This window comes from Chelonia mydas, chromosome 6 (genome assembly GCF_015237465.2).
Source record: "Chelonia mydas isolate rCheMyd1 chromosome 6, rCheMyd1.pri.v2, whole genome shotgun sequence".
NCBI lineage: Eukaryota > Metazoa > Chordata > Testudines > Cheloniidae > Chelonia > Chelonia mydas.
In genome coordinates this window covers 15,440,914-15,455,650 of record NC_051246.2, presented here as the reverse complement: position 1 = coordinate 15,455,650, position 14,737 = coordinate 15,440,914, and the positions used below count along the sequence as shown (strand labels likewise).

Here is a 14,737-nt window from a genome sequence, read left to right as displayed (position 1 = left end):
CCATGTCATTTTGATAGCTTTCACTTCTGCTTCATTGTGCATTTCCATGTTATCCTTGGTCTACCTGGTCGCCTCTGCCCTGGGTGTTCCAGTCTAATGCCTGCCTTATTATGTTATTCGGGTCTTTCCTCCATGTATGTCTTAGCCATCTCCATTTTCATTCCATAATTTCCTGGGCTATCAGTTTCTGTTTTGTCCTTCTCCATAGTTCTTGGTTTGTGATCATTTCTGCCCATCTGATACTAAGGGTTTTTTCTAAGATAGCTGTTTATGGAAACTTCTAGAGTTTAGACAGTAAGATCTTAATAAGTCTCCAAGTTTCAGCACCATATAAACACCATTCACTTCATTGGAGCTAGTGTGATAGGAGGTGAATAGAAATGCCTGAGCAATCTTCTCTAGATCATTCATTATTATATATCCCATGTCATGTCCCCATCTCATTCTGCTCTTCTTTAGCAAACCTAAACTTCAATTATTCTTTTTGTACAAGCATATTGGTTAGCTGGTGCTGAGTAACAACATGAGAAGACTTCATGTTATTAAAACTAATCTAGCCGTTTATTAAGAGAACTATTTACAGAAATGCTGCAACTGCAGATAGCATTCCAGCCATGTGCACACAGACTAATTCTCTGGTGTCTCCTCCAAACTCTTCCCTCTGCAACTTGGGCTTCTCCCTCCCAGTTCCATGCAGGTAGCTATGTGCTGCTGAGTGCCTTCAGCTCTCATTGGCTGCTGGAGGTTTTGAGAATGCTCAGCATCTCACCGGATTGGGCTTAGTCCCCATTAAGCAATAGGGAAGTTCTAGTATCTCAATATTCATAGATTCTAAGGCCAGAAGGATCCATTATGATCATCTAGTCTGACCTCCTTTACAACACAGGCTATAGAACTTCCCCAGAATAATTCCTCTTTGAACTAGAGCATATTATCTAGAAAAATATCCAAACTTGATTTATAAATTGCCAGTGATGGAGAATCCACGACAACCCTTGGTAAATTGTTCCAATGGTTAATTACCCTCATTGTTAAAAATGTATGTCTTATTTTCAGACTGAATTTGTCTAGCTTCAACTTCTAGCCATTGGACGTTTGCTTTGTCTGCTAAATTGAAGAGATCATTATCAAATGTTTATTCCCTAGGCAGATACCTATAGATAAGTCATCCCTTATCCTTCTCTTTGTTCAGCTAAAGAGATTGAACCCCTTGAGTTTATCACTCAACTGATCACAGAGACAGCAGAAGGAGCTAGGAATGTAAGCAGCTCCCAAATACATCCTTCATCCATCCTCCAACCCAACACAGGATGCTGGCCTGGGGTCTCAGATGTATGAGTATCTTATCTCTCTCTAGGGCTCAGGAAGACATTTCCCCTGAAAGTTTCTGATTATTGCTGTTGGTACTGCAGGAGAAAATGCACCTTTGTAACTATTTGCTCCATATAGAAACTAGGGATGAAAAAATCAGTAGTTCCTCCAGCCCATAGGGTACGTCTACACTGCAGCTGGACACCTGGGGCTGTCCTATGCCTGCTGAGTCAGGCTCATGGGTCTCGGGCTAAGGGGTTGTTCCATTGCAGTGCAGACATATGGATCAGGCTGCAGCCCAAGCTCTGGGACCTTCCTACCTCATAGGGTCCTAGAGCCTGGGCTCCAGCTTGAGCCTGCACATCTACACCGCAATGAAACAGCCCTTTAGCCTGAACCCGGAAACCAGAGTCAGCTGGCATGCGCCAGCCCCAGGTGTCCAGCTGCAGTGTAGACATACCCTTAGTTTGCTCCCTGCAGTGCACTGTGCAGTTAGTTTTAAATGATTCAAGAGATGTGACTCCCAGGGCTTCTGTGTTACACAGGCTGGCTGGCCAGGATATCAGGAAATGTCCCTGGTCTTCTGCCTACATTTTCCTTTTATCAGATTCAGCCCATCATCCCTAGGTATGTATCATCCTTGGAGCATCCTAAACAACTCCTCACCCTCCTGGATGTGTCTAGTGACTAGGTCCCCAGCTGGTGTCAATTGGCTGTAGCTCCATTGGAGTTAATAGTTACACCAATTTACCCCAGCTCAGGATCTGGCCCAATGGTTCTATCATATGCTCCTCAATTCGGCCCTTTACTAAGCCCTCTCTTCATGCTTAACTCTGTTAATATTTCCTCATAACTACAGCTGAGCTAATAATTAATTTGTCAGTTTGATGGCTGAAATGAAAAATCCTTCCCCGGCTGCCGCCAAATGTGTTTCAAGTCAACCTGGAATTATCTTTTTTTCCTGACCTTTTGTTTTGGACCATTCGTAGGTGTAACTAAATATGTGAAACAAAATGCCGTTTTGAAATGAAAAGCCAGAATGTTTTGTTTCAAAAATGTCAAAACATAAATGTTTCAACTTTTTTAAAAAAATCTTTTTTTTCTGGCTAAAACTTTTTGCTGAAATTCAACCTGAATTCATGAATAGTTCTGGTAGCTCCAGAACTGCATATTTCATCGAATAAACTATTCCTTTGAAAACATTTCACCTTGCTCTGCCCATAACTCAGTGTCTCCAGGGCCTTCCACTTCACCAGCATCTTCCTGGTATCAAGGTGCCTAAAACTGAACAGAAGACACCAGAGGTTCCTCTTCTCCCCTTGCAGGATGCAAATAACATCCCTTGTATCCTTCAAGGGAGAGAATAGAGCCCTCTATATTTGGTCACAGCAGAGACACATAAAGAGACACCAGCTCTTCCCTGATCTCTGTGCCTGCTGTCCCTGAATTCTTTCTCTGCTTGCCTCTTGCCCTTAGCCCCTATCCCATTCCTCCTTCTCTCACACTCACTGTTCCTCTGAAGGTAACACCCTTGGCCAATGCTAGCATGGAGAACCGAACGTCTGTCACCGAGTTCATCCTGCTGGGCTTCCCTCTCCAGCGGGAGCTTCGGCTCCTCTCCATCACCATCTTCCTGGCCATCTACCTCATCACAGTCCTCTCCCAGCTGGAGGCTGACCTGCGCACCCCCATGTACTTCTTTCTCAGCAACTTCTCCCCGCTGGAGATTTGCTACACCTCGGTCACGGTGCCCTGGCTGCTGGGAGATTTCCAGCATGGCCATCGTGCCATCTCCTTCCGTGCCTGCATCACCCAGATGTACTTCTTCTTCTTCTTCGGCTCCACAGAGTTCTTCCTCCTGGCTACCACGGCTTACGACCTGTACCTGGCCATCTGCCACCCACTGCACTACCCGATGCTCATGGATGGCCGGGCCTGTGCCCGGCTGGCCCTCGCCTCCTGGGTGAGTGGCTTCCTTACCCCCTTCCTGCCCACAGCCTTCATCTCACAGCTGCCCGTCTGTGGCACCAACTGGATCAACCCCTTCTTCTGTGACACAGGGCCCCTGCTGAGGCTGTCAACCGGTGATACCCACATGGCCAGCATCTTGATCTTCCTGGTCTCAGCGGTGGTGGTGCTCAGCTCCTTCCTCCTGACCCTCACCTCCTACACGCTGATTGTCTCCACCATTTGCCATATCCCATCCACAGGGAGACACAAAGCATTCTCCACATGTGCCAGCCACCTCACTGTCGTCACCATCTTTCCTACGGCACGGTCATATTCATGTACATTCGTCCAGGATCTGGCCGGGCCTCCGACATGGACAAAGTGATGTCGGTCTTCTATGCCATTATCATCCTGCTCCTGAACCCTGTCATCTATACCCTGAGGAACAGGGACTTCAGGAGAGCCCTGGGGAAGGCCCTGAGGAGCGTGAAGGCTACCCTTACTGTCCTGACCTGAACCTCAACACACCCCATCAATGGGATCAGGAGTGGCCAAGCCGGCTGTGTATCTGCAGAGAGGAATGATCTTCATGGAGCTGACTTGCCAGCTGGGACTCATTTCCAGACATCTTTCATAGAGTTTAAGGCCAGAAGGGACCATTAGATCATTGAGTGTGACCCCAAAAGCTACAGCTGGAACTGGGACATGAATCCTGGACCCTCAGATTAAAAATTTGATGCTCTTCTGACTGAGCTATCTAAGCAGGGATGGAGGTCAAGCAATAAAACCATTGTACTCAAGGTGTGTTAAAGTGTCTCCCTTTCTTTCTAACAGCAGAACTTTCCTGTTATTGTTAATTATATTATGGTCCTATCTAGAGTGCCCAGCTGGTCTCTGTTGCGCTGAGGGCTGCACATGCACAGACAGATTGTTTCACAAGGAGGGGTTTATACATCTATTTGTGACAGTGCAGGTAGGCGAGCATGCCAGAGTTAAAAAATCCAAGTGGTCAGAGAAGGTGATATGGGTATCAGGCTTTCTGAGTTCTAAGCTTGCTGCTGCTATTGATATATGTGCCTTTGGGCAAATGGTTGCATTGACATGCCTCAGTTTCCCCAATTGTGAATGGGAATGATGATAACACTCACCTACCTCACATCCCCCTATGGAGAATTGTGAAACGTCTGATCTATTTTTATGGAAAAAATAGGCATGACTCAGTTTCCCCTCTTATCTTGTATTGCTACCTGGCGGGGGGGGTAGGGGAAGGGGTTAACTTCTTTCTTGTCCTGTGGGAAACTGTGACAGAGTGAGACCTTATAAGTGTGGAAACATCAAAGACTGTTATATTGAGATGTTGCAGACTCTATCGGCACATGGGGTATTCAGTGTATTATATTAAGTGTTGTATATATCTCTGCGTTCTTTGCTCACTGGTGAGTTACCTGTGGAATCTAAAATCAGTAGTGGGGAATTAAGGCAAATCTCTAGACAGTTAAACAAACCTGCAGAAGTACCAGACCTGGTTACTCCATGTGGCAGATGGGCAATGCCTGATAAGCTTAGCATGCATGTAGAATATGTATTGTTTTATTATAAGTTTCCTCTGTAATGCTTTTGTCCTAAATAAATGTACTGTGCTCTGTGTAAAATGGCTGTTCACTAGTAACCCTGTCATAGCCTGAATTTATCTAGCTTCAGCTTCCAGCCATTGGATCTTGTTATGCATTTATCTGTAATTTAGGAGCACAGGAGTTGCCAGATTGGATCAGAGTCCAGATCCATCTAGCTCAGTCTTCTGTCTCCAACAGTGACTGGCATCAGATGCCACAGAGGGAGGTGTAAGAACCCCACAGTAGAAGATGTGGGATAATCTGCCCCTACATTAGGGCTTATTCTGGTCTCTGATAGCCAGAGATCAGCGTAAACTCTGCAGCAGGAGGTTTAATATCCCAATATTTGCTAACATTGACTGTTATAACTCTGGAGAGTCTTGTTATCCATAGAAATGACCAATCCCTTTTTGAATTTTGCTTGGGTCACTCTGAGGTTCCTCACAGACCTCTCCGGTCCTGACTAATCTAAACAACTCTGCATTATCTGCACATTTTGCTACCTCCAGATCATTAATAAATATACTTAACAACACAGGACTTAATATGGACTCTAGACACCCCAGCTGTTCACAGTCTGCCAAGATGAAAATGGACCTTTTTATCATAATCTTTGCTTTGTGTGTCCTACCCAGATTTTGATCCATAACAACACTTTGCCTCCCACCCCATGATGACTTAGCTTGTTTGGTAGTCTTTTCTGAGGGACTTTCGGAAGTCTAAATAAATCACGTCACCTGGTTTTCCTTTATCTCCTATCTCATTGATAGGTTCAAAGAATTCAGAGAGATCAGTGATACACTATTTTCCTGATTAAAGATCTGTATACTGTTAGAAATTTCCTTCCCATGTAGGAACTTACAGAACATAATCAAGTCAACTCTTAACCTTCTCTTAGGTAAACTAAACTGATTGAGCTTCTCATTGAAGTTTCCTAGACTTTGAATAATTCTTGTAGCTCTTTTCTGATCCCTTTCTGATTTTTCAATGTCCTTTCTGAAGTGCGGGCACCAGAACTGGACACAGTATATCAGTCATAGCCTGATCATTGCCATATGCAGACGTACCACCACCTCCCTCCTCTGACTTGACGTTCCCATTGCCTGTACATCTAATAAAAGCCTTCACCTTCTCAGCCACAGCATTGGTCTGGGAGCTCAGGCTCAGATGCTGGGACAGTCCCTCACTGTTTACTTTCGTTTTGATGACGTGTTGCTAAGCAGCTGTTGAAATGTACAAATAAATCTAATTGTCTTTCTTTGAATGCTATATCATTTTATTAATTAAAAATAATTGACCATTTATCATTCCTATCAATCACAGAGGGTTTTGAGGCAACAACTAGTCCAGCAAGGTAGCATGTAAGAGCTCCCCGATCCAGGCTGTAGAGAGCTTGGACTCTCACAGCCCATTTCCAGCTGGACCTATAGGATGTCTGGGAAGCAATAAAGTGAGAGGAACCACTGCCATTGCCCTTAAACCAGGCAGTTCTCTGATCCTCAACTCCCCATGGGATGCTCCTGGTTGGCTCTTTGTGCAGCCTTCAAAGGCTGCCTCTGCTCTCCAGGAGGTAAGACTAGATGATCCTAATGGTCCCTTCTGGCCTTGGAAACTTTGAAAAGGGCAATGATCCAACTATCCAGCCAATGGAGGGAAACGTGAGGGAGGTAGTGGGGAAAAGGGCAGAATTTCAGAGCTACCACAAGTCTGTGCCTAGAAGAACAGCTGCAAATCAGAGTGGGAGAGAGAAGTGAATTGGGGACAAGTGTGAGAAAAGGCTGATAAAACTGCTGTGGGTAAGTGGCCACACAAATAGCAGGCACAGATCTGTGTGAGCAACTGGCCACCTAGGGTGAACAATGCCAGATCTAAGGGTCAGATCCGGTGGAAGTTGACTTTGGTCCATTGATGTCAGAGCTGCGATGCCGATTGGCATCCACTGAGGTGTCCATTTGTGCCTGTAAACATGGGGTTTAGGTACAGAGGTTAGCTGGCCTCTTTTGCAAACTGGGCTCCAGCCCAGAAGGAGCGTTTTTTATTCTCAGGAAGATACAATTCTGTGGATGACCCAGCTACTTCTTCCTCAAAGGAGGAAGTGGGAAATATTCCATCAAAATGGTTTTTTTGGAGACAGAAAATAGCTTGTTCATTAAATAAAAATTTCACCCTAAAATATATATTTTCATAGACATTTTTCAGGTTTTCATGGGGGAAAAGGTTGCTTCTCAACCCACTCAAATGCTATCCCTCCCTCTAGCACGAGCAGCTCCACTCTGTCCCAGAAGGGGTTACTGGAGCGTAACATAGGGTACTGCTTCCCTGACCCAGGAACTGAGCCCGACGACATCCAGCATGTTCTCCAGCCCTTAGGGAGTGAGAGACCAGGCCAGGCTGCCAGTCCCTGATCTCCTGGTGCACTGAACTGCTAAAGACCCCAGATCTGATCTCCACTGTACTCCCAGTCTCACGGTGGAGTAAAGCTGCCTGGGACGGGAATCAGACCACGCTAGCTCAAAGTGCTACCTCCCAGGGGTACTAGATGATCTCTGCACCCTACGAATGAGGGGATTCAACCTCATGTTTCCCACAATTCACTGGGCTCCAGGCCTTGCCCTTTGCAGCACTCCGAGAGCGTCCACCCACTCCTGGGAAATGGGAGACTGGAACTAGGCACAGAAGCTCTCCTGCATGGCTGCACAGGACACTAACAGCTAGAGGTAGTGGTCCTGGCCTCTGCAGCACTCCCAGCCCCTGCTAGCCTAGTCTGGTCCTCATTTGAAAGAAGCTCCTTAATTAATATCAGAGCTCAGCAGTTAGTTTCCCACAGCTCCTTATTAAAGAGACTTCTCAGTGCCTTGGAGACTTGGCCCCTAGGGACACTGGCCAGGTATTGCACAGACTCATGCACCAGTGCAGCGAGCCATTTCTAAGCTGGTGACGGCCTGAGAGAGAGCTCCCGGCTCCTTTCGGCTCTGCCCCCACTGGACCACAGCGACCCGGTCCTTATGATCTGAGCGGGACCTGGGGACACACGGATGAGAAATAACACTGCTGAAGAAGTCTCAGTGTGCCCCCCTCAGAGGGAAAGCAGCAAGAAAGCTGAGGCTGCGCAATGAAGGGCTGTGGGTCTCTGACTGGTAAGCACCATCTCTGACCCCGCTACAGAAGGGATGGGGACAAATTGGAGAGAGTCCAGTGGAGGGCAACGGAAATGATTAGGGGGCTGGGGCACATGACTTATGCGGAGAGGCTGAGGGAACTGGCGTTATTTAGTCGGGAGAAGAGAAGAGTGAGGGGGGATTTGATAGTAGCCTTCAATTACCTGAAAGGGGGTTCCAAAGAGGATGGAGCTCGGCTGTTCTCAGAGGTGGCAGACGACAGAACGAGGAGTAATGGTCTCAAGTTGCAGTGGGGGAGGTCTAGGTTGGATATTAAGAAACATTATTTCACTCGGAGGGTGGTGAAGCACTGGAATGGGTTACCTAGGGAGGTGGTGGAATTTCCATCCTCAGAGGTTTTTAAGGCCCGGCTTGACAAAGCCCTGGCTGGGATGATTTAGTTGGTCCTGTTTTGAGCAGGGGGTTGGACTAGATGACCTCCTGAGGTCCCTTCCAACCCTGATATTCTATGATTCTGTGATCGGAGGGAAGTGGGAGGTGGGTTACAGTGAATAGGCAGGAGGAAGCGCTGGGCTACGAGGGCAGAATTGTCAGATGAAATCAGACCAGCGGGTCACCTGGTCCAATGCCCAGCACTTAGAGCTGGGTGGGAAACTTTCGAAAAAAACATTTTTTTTTAAAATTGTTGACTTGTCAAAACCAAAACTTGTGGAAAAGTATCAGTTCACGCATGTGTTCTTTCTGCATGATGCACTGGTTCTGTTAAGTTAGCCCGTGTAGGAGAAAGAGAGCCTAAAATATAAGGCCTTGTATTAGAGGCCTGGTGTAAGGCCTAAGCTAAAGTAGTGGGCAAGCTTTGCTGATGTAAAGCAAAGTTAGCAAAAGTTAGGCTGTAAGTAAATGTCAGACTCTGCCTGCTTGCAAAAATACACATTCCTAAGACATGCTAGGCACAGCGCACTCACACAAACACATTCCAATATCAAGTGATACCAAAATATCCCAATATCAAGAATGGCAAAAAACATTCCCCAAGAATAACAGGAACACACTAACCCCTCCTAAAAGATACGGTCAGGATAACAGTACATAATAAAAATGTTTTAATCAAACCAACATGGACAAGGTGATGGGTAATAACTAGTCATGTCAGGGGGCAGCAACTAACTATGTCAGAGGGGCAGTACTAACTTGTTTATATGAGGGTATAAAAATGGAGTATCTTTGTCCAGCCGAGGGGGGGTGGGGGCGGGAATGGAAAGTCCCACCATTCACTGAGCTGTATCCATTGTCATGGGCACACGTCTTAGTATTCTCATAAAGTCTGACAGGTGCTATTACTGTGCTTTGTTGACAATAAACCTGGCCTGGTGCCTTCGTACCTTAACAAATCTTGTGGTAGTTCGCTCAAGGTCTGCTGTGCCAACTGTCTGTGCAGAGCTGGGGCAGTACATAGGGAGAACACACACATGCAGCCAAACATCTAACCACAGCCTGTACAGCAGGCTCTGATTGTAATTCCCAATGAGAACACAAGATCCATTTTAGTCATGAAGGAACTCGACCAGGTTTGTTGCCGACGAAGTATAGTCCTAGCTCCCTGGATCAATGTCTACAGGTACACTAGCACATGTATACCCAAGACAACTGATGCAGCTCAGGCAATGGTGGGACTTTCCACTGCCCCTTAGGTTGGACGAAGGGTTAAAGTGAGGTATCCCAACGTTTATAGACTGAGCCCTGCCTCACCACCCCAAAAGTGATGACCCCCCGATACCATGCCACCCTCTCTTCTGCACTGCTGCTGGCGACAGCCCTGCCTTCAGAGCTGGGATCACAGCCAGCAGCCACTGCTCTATGGCTGCGCAACTCTGAAGGCAGTGCTGCCACCAGCAGCAGTTTGGAAGTAAGGGTGGCAATACTGTGACTCCACCCCAAAATAGCCTTGCAACCCCCATCCACCTCCTTTTGGGTCAGGACCCCCACGGTTTCAACACTGAAATTTCAGATTTAAACATCTGAATCTGTGAAATTTACAAATTTTAAAATCCTATGACCGTGAAATTCACAAAAATGGATTGTGAATTTGGTAGGGCCTTAGTCATGTGTGTCAACCTGTGAAACTCACTGCCACATGACATAGTTGAGCGCAGACCTTTATAAAAGGATTTACGTGGATAACAAGACTGCCCAGCATTATAATTGTGAATAGTAATAAAAATTGTGTCAGGGCTAATAAGCCTCCCTGCTTTGAGGTTTAAACTAATCTCTAACTATTAAGGATCAGGATGAGGTTTAATATGGCCAGAGCTTCGCGAACCAGCTGAGCGGCGGCGAACCAGCTGAGCAGCGGGGGACAGCAGAGCAGCTCACAGCAGGAGTTTGCCTGGGATTGGTGAGTATCCGAGTGCTTGTTTGCTGAGTAAGTATCCGAGCGAGCGTGTGTGTGTTTGCTGGGAGGGCAGTGTGAGAGCCTGAGCGAGTGCCTGATTGGCTGGTAGCCTGCAGGGGGCGGGCCTTGGGGCTGTCTGCTTGTTTGTTTCAGGGAAGCCTGGCTGTTTAAAAATACCCAGAGCTTCGCGAACCAGCTGAGCGGCGGGGGACAGCAGAGCAGCGGGGGACAGCAGAGCAGCTCACAGCAGGAGTTTGCCTGGGATTGGGGGCGGGCCTTGGGGCTGTCTGCTTGTTTGTTTCAGGGAAGCCTGGCTGTTTAAAAATAGCCAGAGCTTCCCGAACCAGCTGAGCAGCGGGGGACAGCAGAGCAGCACACAACAGGAGTTTGCCTGGGAGTTCGCCTGGAGTGAGCCCAGTGAGGCTTACATCTTGCCAACTTCTCCGAGGAAGCTCATAGTAGAAAGGTGATATGGAAGGGGGGGGTTCAGCTATTGTGACTTGCACTGGATGTGCCATGTTTGTCTTTCTTCCACAGGACAGAAGCAACTTTGTCTGTACAAAGTGCAAGCTGGTCTCCATATTGGAAGAGAAGATTGAAGGTCTGGAGCAACAGATAGCGACCCTGCGTTGCATACGAGAAACTGAGGATTTCCTGGACAAAAGTCAGGATATGCTTCTACGGGCACAAAGCTCTAAAAATTTAGAGCAGGTTGCACAGTGGAGCCAAGGGGCCAGTGAAGAGGCTTGGCAACATGTGACCTCCAGAGGAAGAAGGAGGGATGTCCGGGTTTCAGCAACGCAGACACAGGTAACTAACCGTTTTCATGTTCTCTCCACAGGTACTAATGCGGAGAGTGGACCAGATGATACGTCTGAGGGAAGGGAGCAGAAGGAGACTCCGCTGGTTGGAAGGCATGAGATGCACTGTCCTGAGATGGGGGGTTCCACGACCACCACTCCCAAGAGAAGGAGGCGGGTGGTGGTGGTCGGGGACTCTCTCCTCCAGGGGACTGAGTCATCTATCTGCCGCCCTGACCGGGAAAACCGAGAAGTCTGCTGCTTGCCAGGGGCTAAGATTCACGATGTGATGGAGAGACTGCCGAGACTCATCAAGCCCTCGGATCGCTACCCCTTCCTGCTTCTCCACGTGGGCACCAATGATACTGCCAAGAATGACCTTGAGCAGATCACTGCGGACTACGTGGCTCTGGGAAGAAGGATAAAGGAGTTTGAGGCGCAAGTGGTGTTCTCGTCCATCCTCCCCGTGGAAGGAAAAGGACGGGGCAGGGACCGTCGGATCGTGGAAGTCAACGAATGGCTACGCAGGTGGTGTCGGAGAGAAGGCTTTGGATTCTTTGACCATGGGATGGTGTTCCATGAAGGAGGAGTGCTGGGCAGAGATGGGCTCCATCTTACGAAGAGAGGGAAGAGCATCTTTGCGAGCAGGCTGGCTAACCTAGTGAGGAGGGCTTTAAACTAGGTTCACCGGGGGAAGGAGACCAAAGCCCTGAGGTAAGTGGGAAAGCGGGATACCGGGAGGAAACACAGGCAGGAACGTCTGTGAGGGGCGGGCTCCTGCCTCATACTGAGAAGGAGGGGCGATCAGCAGGTTATCTCAAGTGCTTGTATACAAATGCACAAAGCCTTGGAAACAAGCAGGGAGAACTGGAGGTCCTGGTGATGTCAAGGAGTTATGATGTCATTGGAATAACAGAGACTTGGTGGGATAACTCACATGACTGGAGTACTGTCATGGATGGTTATAAACTGTTCAGGAAGGACAGGCAGGGCAGAAAAGGTGCGGGAGTAGCACTGTATGTAAGGGAGCAGTATGACTGCTCAGAGCTCCGGTATGAAACTGCAGAAAAACCTGAGTGTCTCTGGATTAAGTTTAGAAATGTGAGCAACAAGAGTGATGTAGTGGTGGGAGTCTGCTATAGACCACCGGACCAGGGGGATGAGGTGGATGAGGCTTTCTTCCGGCAACTCGCAGAAGCTACTAGACCGCATGCCCTGGTTCTCATGGGTGACTTTAATTTTCCTGATATTTGCTGGGAGAGCAATACAGCGGTGCATAGACAATCCAGGAAGTTTTTGGAAAGCGTAGGGGACGATTTCCTGGTGCAAGTGCTAGAAGAGCCAACTAGGAGGGGAGCTTTTCTTGACCTGCTGCTCACAAACAGGGAAGAATTAGTGGGGGAAGCAAAAGTGGATGGGAATCTGGGAGGCAGTGACCATGAGTTGGTTGAGTTCAGGATCCTGACGCAGGGAAGAAAGGTAAGCAGCAGGATACGGACCCTGGACTTCAGGAAAGCAGACTTCGACTCCCTCAGGGAGCGGATTGGTAGGATCCCCTGTGGGAGTAACATGAAGGGGAAAGGAGTCCAGGAGAGCTGGCTGTATTTCAAGGAATCCCTGTTGAGGTTACAGGGACAAACCATCCCGATGAGTCGAAAGAATAGTAAATATGGCAGGCGACCAGCTTGGCTTAACGGTGAAATCCTAGCGGATCTTAAACATAAAAAAGAAGCTTACAAGAAGTGGAAGGTTGGACATATGACCAGGGAAGAGTATAAAAATATTGCTCGGGCATGTAGGAATGAAATCAGGAGGGCCAAATCGCACCTGGAGCTGCAGCTAGCAAGAGATGTCAAGAGTAACAAGAAGGGTTTCTTCAGGTATGTTGGCAACAAGAAGAAAGCCAAGGAAAGTGTGGGCCCCTTACTGAATGAGGGAGGCAACCTAGTGACAGAGGATGTGGAAAAAGCTAATGTGCTCAATGCTTTTTTTGCCTCTGTCTTCACTAACAAGGACAGCTCCCAGACTGCTGCGCTGGGCATCACAACATGGGGAGTAGATGGCCAGCCCTCTGTGGAGAAAGAGGTGGTTTGGGACTATTTAGAAAAGCTGGACGAGCACAAGTCCATGGGGCCAGATGCGCTGCATCCGAGAGTGCTAAAGGAGTTGACGGATGTGATTGCAGAGCCATTGGCCATTATCTTTGAAAACTCATGGTGATCGGGGGAAGTCCCGGATGACTGGAAAAAGGCTAATGTAGTGCCAATCTTTAAAAAAGGGAAGAAGGAGGATCCTGCGAACTACAGGCCAGTCAGCCTCACCTCAGTCCCCGGAAAAATCATGGAGCAGGTCCTCAAGGAATCAATCCTGAAGCACTTACACGAGAGGAAAGTGATCAGGAACAGTCAGCATGGATTCAACAAGGGTAGATCATGCCTGACTAATCTAATAGCCTTCTATGATGAGATTACTGATTCTGTGGATGAAGGGAAAGCAGTGGATGTATTGTTTCTTGACTTTAGCAAAGCTTTTGACACGGTCTCCCACAGTATTCTTGTCAGCAAGTTAAAGAAGTATGGGCTGGATGAATGCACTATAAGGTGGGTAGAAAGTTGGCTAGATTGTCGGGCTCAACGGGTAATGATCAATGGCTCCATGTCTAGTTGGCAGTCTAGTTGTCAAGTGGAGTGCCCCAGGGGTCGGTCCTGGGGCCGGTTTTGTTTAATATCTTCATAAATGATCTGGAGGATGGTGTGGATTGCACTCTCAGCAAATTTGCGGATGATACTAAACTGGGAGGAGTGGTAGATACACTGGAGGGCAGGGATAGGATACAGAGGGACCTAGACAAATTGGAGGATTGGGCCAAAAGAAACCTGATGCGGTTCAATAAGGATAAGTGCAGGGTCCTGCACTTAGGACGGAAGAACCCAATGCACAGCTACAGACTAGGGACCGAATGGCTAGGCAGCAGTTCTGCGGAAAAGGACCTAGGGGTTACAGTGGACGAGAAGCTGGATATGAGTCAGCAGTGTGCCCTTGTTGCCAAGAAGGCCAATGGCATTTTGGGATGTATAAGTAGGGGCATAGCGAGCAGATCGAGGGACATAATCATTCCCCTCTATTCGACATTGGTGAGGCCTCATCTGGAGTACTGTGTCCAGTTTTGGGCCCCACACTACAAGAAGGACGTGGATAAATTGGAGAGAGTCCAGCGAAGGGCAACAAAAATGATTAGGGGTCTGGAACACATGACTTATGAGGAGAGGCTGAGGGAACTGGGATTGTTTAGTCTGCGGAAGAGAAGAATGAGGGGGGATTTGATAGCTGCTTTCAACTACCTGAGAGGTGGTTCCAGAGAGGATGGTTCTAGACTATGCTCAGTGGTAGAAGAGGACAGGACAAGGAGTAATGGTCTCAAGTTGCAGTGGGGGAGGTTTAGGTTGGATATTAGGAAAAACTTTTTCACTAGGAGGGTGGTGAAACACTGGAATGCGTTACCTAGGGAGGTGGTGGAATCTCCTTCCTTGGAAGTTTTTAAGGTCAGGCTTG

At 47.8% G+C, this 14,737-nt stretch overlaps 1 protein-coding gene across 1 annotated transcript; it reads left to right on the top strand.

Moving 5' to 3' along the window:
* The first annotated feature begins 2,857 nt into the window (after positions 1-2,857).
* LOC102934284 (olfactory receptor 11L1) lies at positions 2,858-3,777 on the top strand. Its single transcript, XM_007068452.2, is given in 2 exon segments — positions 2,858-3,577; positions 3,580-3,777. Coding segments are annotated over 2 exon segments (918 nt in total).
* The last annotated feature ends 10,960 nt before the right edge of the window (positions 3,778-14,737 follow it).